At 42.4% G+C, this 19,607-nt stretch overlaps 3 protein-coding genes and 1 long non-coding RNA gene across 4 annotated transcripts; 3 read left to right on the forward strand and 1 right to left on the reverse strand.

Annotated features, from left to right (window-relative positions):
* The first annotated feature begins 777 nt into the window (after nt 1-777).
* On the forward strand, nt 778-1,396 carry LOC132842521 (uncharacterized). Its single transcript, XR_009648039.1, has 2 exons — nt 778-1,129; nt 1,256-1,396. It is a non-coding gene; the product is annotated as an uncharacterized LOC132842521 (long non-coding RNA).
* Nucleotides 1,397-2,543: 1,147 nt separating this feature from the next.
* Nucleotides 2,544-8,046, forward strand: wbp2nl (WBP2 N-terminal like). Its single transcript, XM_060865244.1, has 8 exons — nt 2,544-2,695; nt 5,524-5,632; nt 6,016-6,154; nt 6,245-6,337; nt 6,442-6,567; nt 6,709-6,789; nt 7,048-7,133; nt 7,354-8,046. The coding sequence occupies exons 1-8, from the start codon at nt 2,637-2,639 to the stop codon at nt 7,408-7,410; spliced, it is 750 nt and encodes a 249-aa protein (XP_060721227.1). The 5' UTR covers nt 2,544-2,636; the 3' UTR covers nt 7,411-8,046.
* A 1,920-nt stretch (nt 8,047-9,966) lies between these two features.
* fmc1 (formation of mitochondrial complex V assembly factor 1 homolog) lies at nt 9,967-13,340 on the reverse strand. Its single transcript, XM_060865247.1, has 2 exons — nt 13,128-13,340; nt 9,967-10,334 (listed from the first exon to the last, which is right to left on the reverse strand). The coding sequence occupies exons 1-2, from the start codon at nt 13,254-13,256 to the stop codon at nt 10,131-10,133; spliced, it is 333 nt and encodes a 110-aa protein (XP_060721230.1). The 5' UTR covers nt 13,257-13,340; the 3' UTR covers nt 9,967-10,130.
* Nucleotides 13,341-15,057: 1,717 nt separating this feature from the next.
* Nucleotides 15,058-18,754, forward strand: LOC132842114 (GTPase IMAP family member 9-like). Its single transcript, XM_060864785.1, has 2 exons — nt 15,058-15,314; nt 17,989-18,754. Exons 1-2 carry the CDS (start codon nt 15,058-15,060, stop codon nt 18,752-18,754), a joined length of 1,023 nt encoding a protein of 340 aa, XP_060720768.1.
* The last annotated feature ends 853 nt before the right edge of the window (nt 18,755-19,607 follow it).

Here is a 19,607-nt window from a genome sequence, read left to right on the forward strand (position 1 = left end):
TGTGTGTGCGTGTCTCTGTGTGTGTGTGTGCGTGTCTCTGTGTGTGTGTGCGTGTCTCTGTGTGTGTGCGTGTCTCTGTGTGTGTGCGTGTCTCTGTGTGTGTGTGCGTGTCTCTGTGTGTGTGTGCGTGTCTCTGTGTGTGTGTGCGTGTCTCTGTGTGTGTGTGCGTGTCTCTGTGTGTGTGTGCGTGTCTCTGTGTGTGCGTGTCTCTGTGTGTGCGTGTCTCTGTGTGTGTGTGTGTGCGTGTCTCTGTGTGTGTGTGCGCGTCTCTGTGTGTGTGTGCGCGTCTCTGTGTGTGTGTGCGTGTCTCTGTGTGTGTGTGCGTGTCTCTGTGTGTGTGTGTGCGTGTCTCTGTGTGTGTGTGCGTGTCTCTGTGTGTGTGTGCGTGTCTCTGTGTGTGTGTGCGTGTCTCTGTGTGTGTGTGCGTGTCTCTGTGTGTGTGTGCGTGTCTCTGTGTGTGTGTGCGTGTCTCTGTGTGTGTGTGCGTGTCTCTGTGTGTGTGTGTGTGTGTGTGTGTGTGTCTCTGTGTGTGTGTGTGTCTCTGTGTGTGTGTGTGTGTGTCTCTGTGTGTGTGTGTGTGTGTCTCTGTGTGTGTGTGTGTGTGTGTGTCTCTGTGTGTGTGTGTGTGTCTCTGTGTGTGTGTGTGTCTCTGTGTGTGTGTGTCTCTGTGTGTGTGTGTGTCTCTCTGTGTGTGTGTGTCTGTGTGTGTGTGTGTGTGTCTGTGTGTGTGTGTGTGTGTCTGTGTGTGTGTGTGTGTGTGTGTGTGTGTGTGTCTCTGTGTGTGTGTGTGTCTCTGTGTGTGTGTGTCTCTGTGTGTGTGTGTGTGTGTGTCTGTGTGTGTGTGTGTGTGTGTCTCAGTCCAACACTTAACATGACAATGTTTCTAAGTGATGAACGTTGCCTCTTACTCCTGGCTCTCAGGAGGAGGAGCGTCAGAAGAAGGAGGTGGAGGAACAGCAGGAGGATGAGGACGGCTGGGTTAAAGTGACCAAAGGAGGCAAAAGCATGAAGTCCCGCCCACACAGCGAGGCAGCCAATCAGAGAGTGCTTCAGAAAGAACACAACAAGAAAAAGAGGAAAGAGCTGCTGAACTTCTACACATGGCAACATCGCGATTCAAAGAGAGAACGTGAATACGCATACACACACACACACACACACACACACACACACACACACACCATCATCTCTTTTTAGACCCTTTATAACATACCTGCTCATTAAACTAACCCCCTTTCTCTGTCTCTCTTATTAGATATTGCTGAATTAAGGAGGAAGTTTGAGGAAGATAAGCAGCGCATTGCTTTACTTAGAGCACAGAGGAAATTCAGACCTTACTGAGATACAACACACACACCATTTTCTGTAGTAAATAAAATTTTATAAATATTTTTTGTCCTTGTGTTATTACGTGTGTGTTTTTGTGGGATTGTACTAAACACTACTAGGTAGCTGTGTAGCCGTGTTCTTGACCACAGGAAGAGCATTTCTTCAATAGTGACGTGTTCATGTCCTGTTCAAGCAAGAAAAAGTTCAGAATGTCGAAATTAAAGATAATCACACAGCAAGAAATGAAATGTTCTTATTTCACAGTTTAACACATACATGAGCTATTTAGAATATTATAAAAAGAAGCTCTCATATATACAGTATAATGAGCATCTGCTGAATACTGTAAATGTACTGTATGTTTTTAAAAGTGACGTGACATACGGCTAAGTACGGTGACCCATACTCAGAATTTGTTCTCTGCATTTAACCCATCCAAAGTGCACACACACAGCAGTGAACACACACACACCCGGAGCAGTGGGCAGCCATTTATGCTGCGGTGCCCGGGGAGCAGTTGGGGGGTTCGGTGCCTTGTTCAAGGGCACCTCAGTCGTGGTATTGCCGGCCCGAGACTCGAACCCACAACCTTAGGGTTAGGAGTCAGACTCTCTAACCATTAGGCCACGACTTCCCCATATTATATTATATTATTATTATTATTATAAACACGGTGACGTGTTTATTTGTATAGACTCTGTATATATATCCAGAGTCAGAACATCCCAATGAATCCCACACATCCCAGTCACACACTGTTTAAACCTTTACCATCTGCCCGGTGATACAGAGACCCAAATACCCTCACAACCAGGGACAAGAGCAGTTTATTCACCCAGACAATCTACATGATGAACAGTGAAATGTTCCCCATTACACAATAATAATGTGCAATAATCTTATTTATCACCATCTCCACCCTAATGCAGATCCTGCATCTCATTCTATTCTATTCCATTCTATTCTATTCCATTCTATAGCACAACTGTACATATAATATATGTATTTTTCACTTTATTTATTGTTTATTTTTGTCTATTTCTGTGTGTATTGTCTGCTCTGTGTACACTAGAGTAAGACAAATCATCCTTGGTAATAAAACTCCTCCTGATTTACCTCAGTCATGAGAAACAGATTAGTGACCCAGGCTGTAGTCCAAACCGCTCCCTAAGCCCTCCGTAGGCTCCCTCGGCCCTACAGTCTCGAGCCCTATCTAGTGCACTTGATGTCCACTAGGTGGTGGTGTGTAAACAGAGCGGCTCTGTCAGCAGGTTGTCTGTGTGTGTAACCCGTCAGTCAGAGAGAAGATGGCGCTGAACAGAAACCATTCTCCTCAGGGAGGAGTGCTCATCAACAACAGTGAGAGGTGAGAGACAGAATTAACTCTCCTGATCATTTCACTAACGTTTATCTCTCTTTATAAACGTTATATATTAGTCACTTAGCGAACACGCGCGAGCTGCGTCACAAAGCCGCACTTCCGGTAACAACAGCGCAGCTACTTTAGCACACATGCTAACTGTCAGGTATTTGTTTTGTTTCCGAAGTTAAATATGTTGTGTAAATATCAGGAAGGTCGTTTTTATAGTTTAGTTATGTGTTTACCAGCTAGCGAGCTGTCAAGTCAAACAGTAGCCGTATTAACAACCTAACAAACAAAACAAAACAAAACACCTCATCAGTCTGTCACATTGGTGTGTGTCTGTGTGTGTGTCTGTGTGTCTGTGTCTGTGTGTGTGTGTGTCTGTGTGTGTGTCTGTGTGTGTGTGTGTCTGTGTGTCTGTGTGTGTGTGTGTGTGTGTGTCTGTGTGTGTGTGTGTGTCTGTGTGTGTGTGTGTGTGTCTGTGTGTGTGTCTGTGTGTGTGTGTGTGTGTGTGTCTGTGTGTGTGTCTGTGTGTGTCTGTGTGTGTGTCTGTGTGTGTGTCTGTGTGTGTGTGTGTGTGTCTGTGTGTGTGTGTGTGTCTCTGTGTCTGTGTGTGTGTGTGTGTCTGTGTGTGTCTGTGTGTGTGTGTGTGTGTCTGTGTGTGTGTGTGTCTCTGTGTGTGTGTGTCTCTGTGTCTGTGTGTGTGTGTCTGTGTGTGTGTGTGTCTGTGTGTGTGTGTCTGTCTGTGTGTCTGTCTGTGTGTCTGTGTCTGTGTGTCTGTGTGTGTGTGTCTGTGTGTGTGTCTGTGTGTGTGTGTGTCTGTGTGTGTCTGTGTGTGTGTGTGTGTGTGTGTCTCTGTGTGTGTGTGTGTGTCTGTGTGTGTGTGTGTCTGTGTGTGTGTGTGTGTCTGTGTGTGTGTCTGTGTGTGTGTCTGTGTGTGTGTGTGTGTGTGTGTCTGTGTGTGTGTCTGTGTGTGTGTCTGTGTGTGTGTCTGTGTGTGTGTGTGTGTGTCTGTGTGTGTGTGTGTGTCTCTGTGTCTGTGTGTGTGTGTGTGTCTGTGTGTGTCTGTGTGTGTGTGTGTGTGTCTGTGTGTGTGTGTGTCTCTGTGTGTGTGTGTCTCTGTGTCTGTGTGTGTGTGTCTGTGTGTGTGTGTGTCTGTGTGTGTGTGTCTGTCTGTGTGTCTGTCTGTGTGTCTGTGTGTGTGTCTGTGTGTGTGTCTGTGTGTGTGTCTGTGTGTGTGTCTGTGTGTGTGTCTGTGTGTGTGTGTGTCTGTGTGTGTGTCTGTGTGTGTGTGTGTGTCTGTCTGTGTGTGTGTGTGTCTGTGTGTGTTTGTGTCTGTGTGTGTTTGTGTCTGTGTGAGTGTGTGTCTGTGTGTGTTTGTGTCTGTGTGTTTGTGTCTGTGTGTTTGTGTCTGTGTGAGTGTGTCTGTCTGTGTTTGTGTCTGTGTGTGACTGTGTTTGTGTCTGTGTGTGAGTGTGTTTGTGTCTGTGTGTGAGTGTCTGTGTGTGTTTGTGTCTGTGTGTGTGTATCTGTGTGTGTCTGTCTGTGTGTGTCTGTCTGTGTGTGTGTGTGTGTGTGTGTCTGTGTGTGTGTGTCTGTCTGTGTTTGTGTCTGTGTGTGACTGTGTTTGTGTCTGTGTGTGACTGTGTTTGTGTCTGTGTGTGAGTGTCTGTGTGTGTTTGTGTCTGTGTGTGTTTGTGTCTGTGTGTGTCTGTGTGTGTGTGTCTGTCTGTGTGTGTGTGTCTGTCTGTGTGTGTGTGTGTGTGTGTGTCTGTCTGTGTGTGTGTGTGTCTGTGTGTGTCTGTCTGTGTGTGTGTCTGTCTGTGTGTGTGTGTGTCTGTCTGTGTGTGTGTCTGTCTGTGTGTGTGTGTGTGTGTGTCTGTCTGTGTGTGTGTGTGTCTGTGTGTGTCTGTGTGTGTGTCTGTGTGTGTGTGTTATTTTTTGTACATAGTTGTATTATATCTCAGTGTGTTGTGTTTATAGTAGTTGTTGTACACGACTGTGTATCAGCTCTTATGTTATTATTAAGTGATCAGGATTAAACTCTAATTTTAATGTGTAATGTAACCTAATATCTTACAACTAAAGCCAAATTCCATTATTAATCATTTCAGAAGCTATAAAGCATAAAATAATGATGATGATCCAGAGTTCAGGGACCTGAGTTTAGTCAGAGACGATCACACACACACACACACACACACTCTCACACACACACACACACACACACACACACAGAGGAAGTGTTTTGAAATCGTTTGCGGAGTTCAGAAATTGCAAGGTTTTGTAAACCACCTGAGTGTTGTCTTATTTTTAGGAACTGTGTGTGAGTCTCACGCACGCACCCGGACGCGGACGCACACACACGTACACACGCACAGACACACACACACACACACAGGTCCACACCTCTACACTGTATCGTCATGCTGTAGTGGATCAGTCGTCGCTCTGCCTCATCACTTATTCAGTGAGCACTGAGGACTTTGATCTGGTGACTCTCACAGCTCAGGTTGTCTTCAGGCTCTGCTCAGGTTTCACCACCTCCTATTTACACACACTGGAACCTCTACATCTTCTCACTTCCCTGCAAAGGAAACCAGTGTGTTTTACTGTAACACTAAAATCTCACCTCAGTCTGTATCACTGACCCTGAGAAAGCCTGACCTCTCACCTTTAACCCTAAAACCCAGTCTAACACTGACATCTGACCTAACTGCACTCTGTTCTGTACTGTAAACCCTGAGTTAATTCTGACCCTTTAACCTTTCACCCTGACTTTTATCTTCAAACCTTTGATCCTAACGCTGATGTGTTGTGTTGTGTTTCAGTGTGCTGAGAGACTGTAAGAATGTGGAGCTGTCATTCAGTGATGTCACACAAAATAGTGACCTATTTAAAGGGACCAAGAAGGGCATTGTGTACCTCACACCTTACAGGGTAAACACACACACACACACATGCGTACACACACACACACACACACACACACACAATGAGACCTGCTACTGCACAGTCCTGTGATCTAACAGTGCTTTGTGTCAAGTGAATGCCGTTTGTTTGACTGGGATTTGTGTCTAACTGTGTACACAGAGACGTTTCTGATGTTTTTGGTTGTCATGCTGTTAATTGTGGTGTGGTTTTAATCTGCAGCACCTTTTAGAGGACATTCTCATGTAACATGTATATGTCACAGTGTTAGTCTGCTCACAATGTCATCACACAAGTATAAACCAGCCACTGCTTTGTAGAGATATTCACTGATCCTGCAGGTTTTGAGTTGTTCATTGTGTGTGTGTGTGTGTGTGTGTGTGTGTGTGTAGATGGTGTTTGTGTGCAGTAATATGAAGGAGAAGTTCTGCTCCTTCATGTTCCCGTATTACCTGATGAAGAACTGCAGCATTGAGCAACCCGTATTTTCTGCCAACTTCATCCAGGGGATCATCAAAGCAGAACCTGGTGGTGAGTAAGTGAGTGTGTGTGTGAGCGTGACATTACAGTACTATATATATTATTTAATTAGAATATAATGGACACCTCCCCCTTTCTCAGGTGGTTGGGAAGGTCAGGCCAAGTTTAAGTTGACCTTTCTCAATGGAGGGGCCATTGAGCTCGGACAGCACCTCTTTAAACTGGCCTCCAATGGTAAGTGCTGAGAGTGTGTGTGTGTGTGTGTTGGGCTTTGAAGGAGTTGGATATTACATATATATATGTGTGTGAGTAAACAGTGTGTAATGTGTGTATTTCAGCATCTCGCCCCCCTGCACAGAATGGTGCAGCTAGTTTTGCCCCTGCAGGCTACATGAATGGCTATGCGAGTCCAGCAATGCCTCAACCCTACTACAACCCTTACCCCTACCCACCTGCTGCTCCAGGTAATGCTCCAGCTGTGAGACTCTGTAATGTCTGTAGTGACCACTTCGGTTTTTCCTAAGAGATTGTGTGTGTCTGTGTCTGTGTGTGTGTGTCTGTGTCTGTGTGTGTGTGTGTGTGTGTGTGTGTGTGTGTGTGTGTAGGCATGTATCCCACAGTTCCCCCTTACATGGCTCCACCTCCTCCATACCCTGGACCTCCTCAGAACTGGAATCCTCCACCAGGTATCATGCACAATTACACACACACACACACACACACACACACACACACACACACACACACACACACACACATATAACACATTCTTACTGTTCTGTGATGATTTTCCTTTTTATTTATTGTATTCTATTGTCTTACACACTTTCTCTCTCCATCTCTCTGTCTCTCTTTCTGTCTCTCTTTCTGTCTCTCCCTCTCTCTCTCTCTCTCTCTCTCTCTCTCTCTCTCTCTCTCTCTCTCTCTCTCTCTGCGTGGATCAGTTGTTCCTGGAAATACTAAAGAAGCTGAGGCAGCTGGCAGTGCTTACTACAATCCTACCAACCCGCACAATGTCTATATGCCAATGGTATATGTACACGCACACACACACGCACATGCACACACACACACACACACACACACACACACACGAAAATATTAAGTAGTAAAATGACTACCATATTGAGTGTATTCACTTAGTGTGTGTGTTGCCATGACAACTTTAGGTGCACAGATACTAAGTCTGTCCTCTCTCTCTCCCTCTCTCCCTCTCTCCCTCTCTCTCTCTCTCTCTCTCTCTCTCTCAGGATCAGCCTCCTCCATACTTCCCTCCTCAGAACCAGCCAGAAAAGAAAAACAACTAAGTCTCCGCTCCTGTGAGGTCACATGATTGTGCATTATGACATCACAGGTTTTTCTCAGATTGGCTTGTACTGGATGTTAGAACCTAAGCAAAATTTATTATAAATACATGTATTGTATCTCTACTTTATCTGTGTGTGAGAGAGTGACTGATAGAAGTGTGTGTGTGTGTTTGTAATCATGTTTATAACCAGCAAAGTTTTTCTAATTCAGCTTTTCTGCACCTTTCCACTGTTTATAATCAGAAGTGTTTATTAGAGTTTGTTAATAAGCTTCTTCTCAGCTGTTGTTAGATTTGCTGCTTAGTGACTCGTTTCCATGGCTACTGCATTAACGCAGATCTATTCACAACCGCCGATTGAAGTCCCTGAGTACCTGGGCAGTATGTGTGTGTGTGTGTGAAGTGTGTGACAAACCTATAGCACAGGTACACAATCATATTAACTTTATAGACATTATAGGAAACTCTATAACTCCAGTGTGTGTTTCCTCACGCTATCCCATAATATCCTGTGATGGTGTAAACTGTGCATTGATTCTCACACACTCACGGTTTCCTTTAATATTCAGGATTACTTTCTCTGATTTGTAACTGCTAGATTAAAGATATTGGTGAATAAATAGACAAAAGTTCTGACTGTATGGTGTAATGTGTGTAACACGTCTAGGAGAAATCGAACACATCCACGTACATTAATAACGCAGTATAACACATCGAACCCTAAACGTTTCTACACACAAATCAAACTGCACTCTTTGTTGTTAACTAGAAAGTGATTGACAGCACTTTATTTTCAACCTATTCCTGGTGCTGCTTTCTGCTTTTTTGCTCACATTGATTAAGTAAAACATTTAAACATCATCTCTTATGTCTTATATTAATGAAACTGGTTTCTTTTTCATTACTGATACACATTGGTCAACATTTCTACAATATTCAAGCAGCCGTGTTTATTTTGCTAAATTATTTTAGTACTTGTGAAGGAAATAAACTATATCATGAAAGTATACATGTAATCTTTATCGCTAAATGCAGTTTCCACAGCTTTCTGCAAACCTGGAGATAAACGGTGTGTTCACATGAACCTGTGTGTAAATTGTATACAGTTTTCAACACAAAGTGAGTGTAAAAATGTACTTAGATTCACATTATAGATTTATACAGTGGCAAGAAAACGTATGTGAACCTTTTGGAATTTTATGGTTTTCTGAATAAATTTGTCATAAAATGTGATCTGATCTTCATCTTAGTCAAAGGGTATAAAAATAATTACACAAAATATTCTGAGAAAATGTCTTTATTGAGAACAACCAAAAAAACTCATAGAACATTGTGGAAAAAGTTTGTGCACTCTTGAGTTAATGACCTAAAGTAAGCTAACTGGAGTCAGGTTTTAGCAGCTGGAGTCTCGTTAAGATAATACATTTGGTTTTTTGGACCTACAGCTGATAAAAACCCCTCAAAACTTTGGAGTTTGTTCTGCACAAGAAGAACACGCTTATGTAGGTCCTCCGATCAAGAATGGTTGCTTTACATAAAGCTGGAAAGGGTTACAAAGTTATTTCAAAGACTTTAGAAATTCACCAGTCTACTGGGACTGTTGCTACTCAGAAGTGGGTGCCCAGTCATGACACCAAGAGCACAACGAAGACTCATCAGTGAGGTAAAGAAACAACCCCGAATGACAGCCAAAGATTTGAAGGCATCATTGGGACTTGCTAACATCTCGGTGCATGAGTCTACAATACGTAACACACTGAACAAGCAGCGAAACCACGGCAGGACACAATGAAGGAAGCCACTGCTTACTAAAAAGAACATTGCTGCACGCCTGAAGTTTGTAAACGAACACATTGCCACTCCACAGCGGTTTTGGGAAAATGTTTTGTAGACTGATGAAACTAAGATTGAACTATTTGGGAAAAACACACAGCGCTACATGTGGTGTAGAAAGGGCATGGCATATCATCATGAGAACATCATCCCAACTGTAAAGTATGGTGGAGGAAACATCATGATCTGGGCCTGCTTTGCTGCATCAGGGCCTGGCCAGATTACAGTCATTGAGGTGAAGATGAATTCCCAAGAATATCAGACAATTCTTCAGAAAAATGTGAGAATGTCTGTACATCAGCTGAAACTGTGTAGAAGGTGGGTGATGCAACAGGATAACGACCCAAAACACTGGATCAAGTCCACAACAGAATGGCTTCAGAAAAACAGAATCCGCCTTTTGGAGCGGCCAATCAGAGCCCAGACCTCAACCCAATAGAAATACTACGGATTGACCTGAAGAGGGCCGTACACATGAGACGTCCGAAGGATATGACCGAGCTAAAGCAGTTCTGCCAGGAAGAATGGGCTCAAATCCCTCCTCAGTGATGTGCAGGTCTGATCCACAGCTACAGACTGATGCTACTGACTTAGATGAAGATCAGATCACATTTTATGACAAATGTATTCAGAAAACCATGACATTCCAAAAGGTTCACATACTTTGTCTTGCCACTGTATATACTGTAGATTCATGTATATTTTTAATTAAAATTATAAGGCATCAGAACAAACTTTATTTATTTGAAGAAAATACAGCGTTTACAAATCAACACACAATGAGAATGAACACACTGCATATTTTGAGGAAGTCTCTGGTTGACACCTGCTCCTCCAACTGCACCTGCTCCTCCAACTGCACCTGCTCCTCCACCTGCACACAGTCCGTCACTTCTCCCAGCCTTTACCCCCGGGCTGTGTAGGTAAGCGTAATCCTACGAGGCCGGCCACTTCATCTGTTGGCCGTTCTCCTTTCCCGTGGTACAGATTATGCAGGTCCAGGTGACGGCGTGTTGACTCTAACAGACACAGGTATGTGTGGGACATGTGGACGGCCTCCCTCTGAGCACGGCAGAGACGTTCGCTGGTCACCTAAACACACATACACAAATACATAATAAAATATAATGTATCTTTACACTGTGGTCTAAAATCACCATTTATACCCTGTGTAGTGCACCATTGGGGCTGAATTGGAGCTTCAGAGGGAAAGTCAGTTATAAATGTGAAAATTATTACCTTTAATATGATCAATGACCTCTTTAGGAGGCAATAAATAAATTCCCAGTTGGACAGATACTACATTGATCCCTGGAGATTCCCTGGTTACTTATTAAATGCCACCAGAAACCAGCCTCGTCTTTTAGAAGTAGATGATTGGCATCAAGTTAAAATCAGATAAGGAACAGTGAGGGATTAAACCACTAGAAACACATTAAAACCACTTGATCTCTGATTAAAAAGATCTCTGATTCCAAGTGATTTACTTCAGTCAGATTTATTACACGCTCTGTAAATAATCTCTGGTAAAGTCATATTTTAAAACTTCATACACATTATTTAGTACCATAGGGCAGTGTTTGTTAGCACACTAGCATTTATTTACCTCAGTATATAGAGGCACGAGGCAGTGAGCGCTTGTTACAGTATTTAGAGGCACGAGGCAGTGAGAGCTTGTTACAGTATTTAGAGGCACGAGGCAGTGAGAGCTTGTTACAGTATTTAGAGGCACGAGGCAGTGAGAGCTTGTTACAGTATTTAGAGGCACGAGGCAGTGAGAGCTTGTTACAGTATTTAGACGCACAAGGCAGTGAGAGCTTGTTACAGTATTTAGAGGCACGAGGCAGTGAGAGCTTGTTACAGTATTTAGACGCACAAGGCAGTGAGAGCTTGTTACAGTATTTAGAGGCACGAGGCAGTGAGAGCTTGTTACAGTATTTAGAGGCACGAGGCAGTGAGAGCTTGTTACAGTATTTAGAGGCACGAGGCAGTGAGAGCTTGTTACAGTATTTAGAGGCACGAGGCAGTGAGAGCTTGTTACAGTATTTAGAGGCACGAGGCAGTGAGAGCTTGTTACAGTATTTAGAGGCACGAGGCAGTGAGAGCTTGTTACAGTATTTAGACGCACAAGGCAGTGAGAGCTTGTTACAGTATTTAGAGGCACGAGGCAGTGAGAGCTTGTTACAGTATTTAGAGGCACGAGGCAGTGAGAGCTTGTTACAGTATTTAGAGGCACGAGGCAGTGAGAGCTTGTTACAGTATTTAGAGGCACGAGGCAGTGAGAGCTTGTTACAGTATTTAGAGGCACGAGGCAGTGAGAGCTTGTTACAGTATTTAGAGGCACGAGGCAGTGAGAGCTTGTTACAGTATTTAGAGGCACGAGGCAGTGAGAGCTTGTTACAGTATTTAGAGGCACGAGGCAGTGAGAGCTTGTTACAGTATTTAGAGACAAGAGGCAGTGAGAGCTTGTTACAGTATTTAGACGCACAAGGCAGTGAGAGCTTGTTACAGTATTTAGAGGCACGAGGCAGTGAGAGCTTGTTACAGTATTTAGAGGCAGTGAGCTTGTTACAGCATTTAGAGGCACGAGGCAGTGAGAGCTTGTTACAGTATTTAGACGCACAAGGCAGTGAGAGCTTGTTACAGTATTTAGAGGCACGAGGCAGTGAGAGCTTGTTACAGTATTTAGAGACAAGAGGCAGTGAGAGCTTGTTACAGTATTTAGAGGCACGAGGCAGTGAGAGCTTGTTGCAATATTTAGAGGCACGAGGCAGTGAGAGCTTGTTACAGTATTTAGAGACAAGAGGCAGTGAGAGCTTGTTACAGTATTTAGAGACAAGAGGCAGTGAGAGCTTGTTACAGTATTTAGACGCACAAGGCAGTGAGAGCTTGTTACAGTATTTAGAGGCACGAGGCAGTGAGAGCTTGTTACAGTATTTAGAGGCAGTGAGCTTGTTACAGCATTTAGAGGCACGAGGCAGTGAGAGCTTGTTACAGTATTTAGAGGCACGAGGCAGTGAGAGCTTGTTACAGTATTTAGACGCACAAGGCAGTGAGAGCTTGTTACAGTATTTAGAGGCACGAGGCAGTGAGAGCTTGTTGCAATATTTAGAGGCACGAGGCAGTGAGAGCTTGTTACAGTATTTAGAGGCACGAGGCAGTGAGAGCTTGTTACAGTATTTAGACGCACAAGGCAGTGAGAGCTTGTTACAGTATTTAGAGGCACGAGGCAGTGAGAGCTTGTTGCAATATTTAGAGGCACGAGGCAGTGAGAGCTTGTTACAGTATTTAGAGACAAGAGGCAGTGAGAGCTTGTTACAGTATTTAGACGCACAAGGCAGTGAGAGCTTGTTACAGTATTTAGAGGCACGAGGCAGTGAGAGCTTGTTACAGTATTTAGAGGCACGAGGCAGTGAGAGCTTGTTACAGTATTTAGAGGCACGAGGCAGTGAGAGCTTGTTACAGTATTTAGACGCACAAGGCAGTGAGAGCTTGTTACAGTATTTAGAGGCACGAGGCAGTGAGAGCTTGTTGCAATATTTAGAGGCACGAGGCAGTGAGAGCTTGTTACAGTATTTAGAGACAAGAGGCAGTGAGAGCTTGTTACAGTATTTAGACGCACAAGGCAGTGAGAGCTTGTTACAGTATTTAGAGGCACGAGGCAGTGAGAGCTTGTTACAGTATTTAGAGGCACGAGGCAGTGAGAGCTTGTTACAGTATTTAGAGGCACGAGGCAGTGAGCTTGTTGTCATGGTACTTGTTACACAAATGACCGTTAGCATTAGCATTAGCTGAGGCGCTGACAGACGCTGTTTCATGAAGGTCAGCAGCCACACAAACACCAATAACACACTTCTCTCAGCTCTAAAGTGCTCCATATCCTACCTGATTGTTCCGGAACTGTTCCAGCACATAATTGTACATGATTGTGTCTTTATATTCAGGCCCTTTTAGATACCGAAGCTCCTTTATAATCCCCCGACAGATCAGACGTGGGGCGCTGATGGCGGCCATGTTGGACTCAGCAGTGTTTATATCTCACTCTGTTTATACAGTAAACCACAGGAAAACAGTCACACTCAAGTATAATGTCTTTATTAATGACTCTGTGTCTTTATTAATGACTCTGAACACCTGAATCGTGTGTTATCTAATATCAGACGTGTGTGAAACAGATTTTAACCTTTACACGTTTATGTACATTAGGAAATGTAATCGATTACCGAGTGCATCGTCCACAGCTGTGTTACAATGGGAGGTTAAAAGTCTTTTTATATCACAATAAATTATACTGTGTGTGTATTAACGAGGGAGTTTATACACAAGCAAGCAATTAATTTAACCTGGATATTGATTACTGATTATCCCTGAGGGAATATAGGGCTGCATCCAGGACCAACATGTTTAAAATGTAAATGTTGCTTTGAAATACTGAGTGTGTTAGTGTTAGTGTTTGTGTGTGTGTGTGTGTGTGTGTGTGTGTGTGTGTGTGTGTGTGTGTGTGTGTGTGTGTGTGTGTGTTCAATTCAATTCAAGTTTATTTGTTTAGCCCTTTTTACAATTGACATTGTCTCAAAGCAGCTTTACAGAACATAAACATAGAACCAAAGGTTAATATAAAAAATAATATAAAGATTAATATTAGATATATTTAGTTCACAATGTGTATGTATTGTGTATATATGTGTATATATAGTGTGTGTTAGTGTGTGTGTTAGTGTCCAACTGAGTGTTAGTGTGAGTGTTAGTGTCCAACACATGTCCACTGACTTTGTCCTCATTTACTAAATTCTGCCACCATACACCAGTCCAGTGCTCAGATGAATGGATCTGCTCTGTGGTGATCAGCGGTGAGACTGGATCACTGTTTAATAGTGTACATGAGATCTATATACAGTTTGTACTTGTGCTAAGAGAGTTTTTGATCATGTTTAATCAGGTCTTAAAAGCACTTTTCTAATCAAATCAGCGTTATAATGTACAACCATGACCAGCTACATTTGGTCTTGTCTTTGCCTAATTTTGTGTGTCAGGTCCAAGCTAGCATAGCTGAGTAGAGAAATAACTTTAAATTGTTTGTGCTGAATAGACTCTATTATTATTTGTACATTAGAAATATGTAATACATTAATATATTTACAGTAATGTAATAAGGTAAAGGTTCTGTATGCATGAAGCAGCAGTACTGTAGCCCAGACTGCACAGACTTATTTAAAAATTAAATAAGTACTTAATTAATATTACAGATGTCCTGAGGTAAAATTGCATTACTCCACGTCCCCACGTAAAACTAATCCCGTCCGAATAGGGCTTAAGAAAGTAAACGCACTGTTGTGCCTTTTTTAAATCATATTGTAGGTACTGAAGGTCCAGGAAAGGTCCTCAGAGATATGGACACAGAGAAACTTGAAGCTATACACATGCTCCATCAATATAGCTAGTGTTTGTGTGTGTGTGTGTCTGTGGACCCTCTAGTCCTCCGGTGGTCCACAATCAGCTTCTTTGTCTTCTGGGTGATGATGAAGTGCAAGATTGATGTTGGTACACCTCATTTTCAGATGCTGAACCTTTTCCCAGTAGGCTGTTTGATCTTCTGATCAGACCTACCACCATAATGTCATCTGCCAATTTTATTATGTAGCTGGAGCCGTGGTCAGATATCAACACACAGCCCTGTGGTACACCGGTGTTCAGAGCATGGGTGCAAAACTGAAATCAATGAATAGTGTTCTGACATCCTTAGTTGACCTGGTGGATCTGTAGGATATGGGTCAAGTGTTGGGGAAAGCATTTAGGAGAGGATCAGCCTCTCAAAATGATTGGAAACAATGGGATTAAGGACAACAGGGCAGAAGTCATTGAGGGCCATTGCAGCAAGTTATGGTACTGGTACAATGATGGCTGTTTTAAAGCCGGGAGAGACAATGGCCTAGGCCAAGGAGAGGTTAAATATGTCGGTGAAGACCTCAGACAGCTGTTCGGCACAGGCTATAGATGCCATCAGGGCCAGCAGCTGTTTCTGCATTTATCTACTCAGAGTGAAGCACATACCACAGGTGAAAAGTGTGAGTGGTAGGTTGTTGGGTGGGGGCTCAGCTTTAATGGGTGGTTCCGTGTTTCCACAATCAAAGTGAGGATAAAAGATTTTCAGTTCATCTGGGAGGGTGGCTTTACTGGTGGGGTGCTGCTTGTTGGTTTGTATTCTGTCCAAATGTGTAGGGATTGTTGTTCTTAAATTTGTTCTCAATCTGCAGTGTGTAGCTATGTTTAGATGTCTTAATTCCCCTCTTCAGATTATCCCTGGATAAGTTATAGGCTTCCCAATCACTAGATCTGAACGCAGCATCATGTGGGAGTCAGACTTCCTTGTTCAGTTATGGTTGGTTTATGTTTTTATTGTTTTTTTGGGTGGTTACCTCATTGACACACCCATTGCTGTGATGCAGGATTGAACTGGTGTAGATATTAATGCCTGGGTGGGGTCCAGTGTGGCCTGAGAAGCAAACACATTCCACTCTGTGTTCTGCAACTTGTGTTGTAGTGAAGAGTTTGCTCCTTCTAGCCACACTTTTACAATCCTTACTGTGGGCTTCTCACTTTTGATGAGGGGGTTGAAATTTGGGGAGTAGGAACAGGGAGAGGTAAATATATTGTCCAACATGGAAGAGGGAGTAGCTTTGTAGGCATCAGGGATGTTTGAATAAACATGATCAAAGTGTAGTATCCTCAAGAAGCCAAGTAGCATTTATTTTCATTTCAACCATATACATCTGATGCAGTACACAGTGAAATGAAACAACGTTCCTCCAGGACCATGGAGCTACATAAAACAACACAGAACTAAGGACTGAAAAGGAAGTTGTCCAGCCACATGAAGTGCATAATGTGCAACTTAGTGCAAACAGACAATACAATACACTACAGGACATAAAATAGCGCCGACTAGTGTGCAGTCTGTATTTGACAATTCTGTTTTATGTAAAATACATTATTTACCCCTGGACTGTATTGATTATAGTGTTAAGTATTTTTTATTTTATGGAATGGAAAATTAATATTACATGTGTTCTTCCTTTTAAGAGAGGACATGTCCCATAAATTCAGAAGCCTTCTACTGTCACTTTAAGCATGTTCAATAGGGCGAATGCGTTTACTGTCCAATTTAATAATACCACCTGTACACCTGCTCAGAACGTAAAATAGAGGGCAATATTTTATCTAGAACTTAAAGTTCATTCATTCATTCATTCATTCATTCATCTTCTACCGCTTATCCGAACTACCTCAGGTAGACTAGGGATGTACCGATACCACTTTTTCTCTTCCGAACCGATTCCGATACCAGAGTTTGCCGGTTGCCAGTTTTACGAACATGGTTGAAGTTTGACTTAAATTTTTTTTTTTGAACAGTAGAACACTTTATTGCTAATATACATCTGCAGAAAATAAGTGTATCCTGGCAACTTAATAAACATTTCTTTAACATTATATCATTTAGAGATTAGACTTCTAAACAACTTCTTACTAAGATCCAAATTAAAACCATATAAACTGTAAATCTGCTGAAAATATTAATAGATTGCTTTTGATGTCAACATAAATAACAGCTTCCTGATTTGGGAAAGACATTATTGTTTGAATCATAGCTTATATTAGTCTACATTAATATCTTATTTAATTCACTGACATCAGCTGGAACACATTAAATAACACTTTTGGTATAGACTAGGGATGTACCGATACCACTTTTTCTCTTCCGAACCGATTCCGATACCAGAGTTTGCCAGTATCGGCCGATACCGATGATTTATTTGTTTCTGGCAAAGAAATACAAAAATGCCCATATGACTGGATGAAAAATGAAAACACAAGAAAGCTTAAAAAAGTATTAATGCAGTAGCAAACAGTACTTTTAACAGTTAGTGGTATAACAATCTAAACCATATATACTGCAATTATTAAATTAAATTGTTTTCTGAAGAAAAGGCAATATTTTAAAGTGAATCTTAAACTAGAACTCTTGAAACACAATGCAAAAGGTTCGTTCGCCTCACACTTCCAGGGTCGGGGTTCGATTCCCGCCTCCTTGTGTGTGTGGAGTTTGCATGTTCGGGGGTTTCCTCCGGGTACTCCGGTTTCCTCCCCCCGTCCAAAGATATGCATGGTAGGTTGATTGGCATATCTGGAAAATTGTCCCTAGTGTATGAGTGTGTGTGCCCTGCGATGGGTTGGCACTCCGTCCAGGGTGTATCCTGCCTTGATGCCCGATGACGCCTGAGATCACAGGCACAGGCTCCCCGTGACCCGAGGTAGTTCGGATAAGTGGTAGAAGATGAATGAATGAATGTATTATTTATTTTCATTAATGTAATTTAATATATAAGTGTATTTTTCTTATAAGTTCAAGCAATAGTTAGTTAATTGACATTATTCAACCACCACGGGCATGGGCGTCGGAAGTAAATAAAAAGTGGGCGTGTTCTGTCCCACACATAATGGTTCCGACGCCCATGGATTTCAGGAAGCAGGCACGTGGTCAATGCTGTAGGTAAAACACGGAATGGAGTTTAATTTAATAGGACATTCCTCAAGTGGAATGGATTAGACTGGCAGCGCTCTGAAAAGTGCGATACCCGTGACCACGGGATCGGTACATCCCTAGTATAGACCACACTCACTGTCAGTATAAATCAGATACAAATACAGATAATGTCATTGGGTTACATTTTAGTAAATAAAGTGGTAGGTTTGAATGCATCTCTTCTTTTGCAGTGTCTGAGCTGAGGTTCATTCTTTTGGGGAAAAGTGTCTCAGACACCAGCAGTGTGGGAAACCTCCTCCTGGGCAGATCTGTGTTGGAGACTAAAGATCCTCTACATTCAGTACTTCAGTGTGAGAGAGTCAGAGGACATGTGAAGGGAAGATACATCACCATCATCAACGCACCTCATCTGTTTGACCAAACCTTCTCACATCATCAGCTCACACTGTGTATTAAAGAGTGTGTGTCTCTATCGGCTCCTGGACCTCATGTCATAATGCTCATTGTAGAGCCAGAAAACTTCAGTGAAACAGACAAAAGACGAGCAGATCATATTCTCTTATCTCTGTCTGAGGAGGCCCATAAATACACCATGGTGATAACTACAAAGAACATAGAAATAGGCAGCAGTGTTGATCCAGTGGAGGAGAATGTCATACAGAAGATCATTGTTGAACGTAATTACAGACATTTAAACTTCAGTGGATGCACCCAGGCCGATCTTGTGGAGAAGATGGAAGAGATGGTCAAGGAGAATAAAGGAAGTCTTTTCTGTGACATTTATGAAGATGCTGAGACTGCAATAGGCCAACATGAGTCTGAGCAAATCATAGAGCAACCAGAACATGAAGTAACTGAAACTCTAGAAGAGCACATTCAAACAAACAGGAATGTCTGTTCCAACACACAAAAAAATCCACATTTAAAGAACTTAAAGTTAGTAAAGAAGCAACACAGTGGTAAGTACTGACCCCACATTTACAAATGATCATTATATATAACATCCCGCACGTAGCTCGCGTTTCTAGGGGTTTTTAGAACCTAACATATTAAAAAGCGGAAAGAGCATAACCCAGGCCCTGCCACAGCACCACACCAACAACATTCCGTATCAAATTTAAAGGTTTATTCAAGCATCTGGGTATTACAGGAAGAAAATCAGGTCAAGTTCAACTGAGGAAGGGAACAAAATATCGGAAGGGGGCAACACTAAAATAAACAAAAGTTCACTGCCTGGGGAGTGGAAATCTTGATAATCTAGAACACAAAAGTAAAATAAAAAAACAGATACCTGAACTCACTCCCTAACTAACACAAAACAGGAGAAAACAAGGATTCACAAAATAAAATGGCACCCACCTCCCTACCATTCCCAAAATTACATGAGATAACAAAAAGAACAATCAGCACCAAAGTCACTGATCACTAGAACATTGGATAATGAGCACAACATGGGATTCAATACACCACACCAGGCAGGACACAGATCATGCTCTTGGAGAAAAAGGGCTCACCGAACTGAGCCTTCTGCTGTGCTTTTAAACTCCGTCCCTCCCGGTTGGTAAACAGGTGCAGCTGGGAGGAAGCAATTAGGTGACCTGAGAGCAGACAGTGGGAGGAGCCACAGGAGAGCAGGAGACAACACAACAGCAACCACAGGACAAGACAAAATATACGTCTTTGGACGTAACTATATATATATATATATATATATATATATATATATATATATATATATATATATATATATATATATATATGGGATATATAAATAGAATATTATAATGTATATCCTAAATTCATATATTTCTGTACAGCTGCTT

The sequence above is a fragment of the Tachysurus vachellii genome, chromosome 3, assembly GCF_030014155.1.
Source record: "Tachysurus vachellii isolate PV-2020 chromosome 3, HZAU_Pvac_v1, whole genome shotgun sequence".
Lineage (NCBI taxonomy): Eukaryota > Metazoa > Chordata > Actinopteri > Siluriformes > Bagridae > Tachysurus > Tachysurus vachellii.

What these genes read in the sequence shown, in the direction of transcription:
- fmc1 (XM_060865247.1), bottom strand. Translation starts at nt 13,256, where the DNA reads ATGGCCGCCATCAGCGCCCCACGTCTGATCTGTCGGGGGATTATAAAG. An exon ending in AACAGTTCCGGAACAATCAG is followed by an intron (nt 10,335 to 13,127) that starts GTAGGATATGGA and finishes ATGTGTGTTTAG; the next exon opens with GTGACCAGCGAACGTCTCTG.
- wbp2nl (XM_060865244.1), top strand. Translation starts at nt 2,637, where the DNA reads ATGGCGCTGAACAGAAACCATTCTCCTCAGGGAGGAGTGCTCATCAAC. An exon ending in TGTACCTCACACCTTACAGG is followed by an intron (nt 5,633 to 6,015) that starts GTAAACACACAC and finishes GTGTGTGTGTAG; the next exon opens with ATGGTGTTTGTGTGCAGTAA. An exon ending in GAACTGGAATCCTCCACCAG is followed by an intron (nt 6,790 to 7,047) that starts GTATCATGCACA and finishes TGCGTGGATCAG; the next exon opens with TTGTTCCTGGAAATACTAAA.
- LOC132842114 (XM_060864785.1), top strand. Translation starts at nt 15,058, where the DNA reads ATGATTGGAAACAATGGGATTAAGGACAACAGGGCAGAAGTCATTGAG. An exon ending in ACAGGTGAAAAGTGTGAGTG is followed by an intron (nt 15,315 to 17,988) that starts GTAGGTTGTTGG and finishes ATAAAGTGGTAG; the next exon opens with GTTTGAATGCATCTCTTCTT.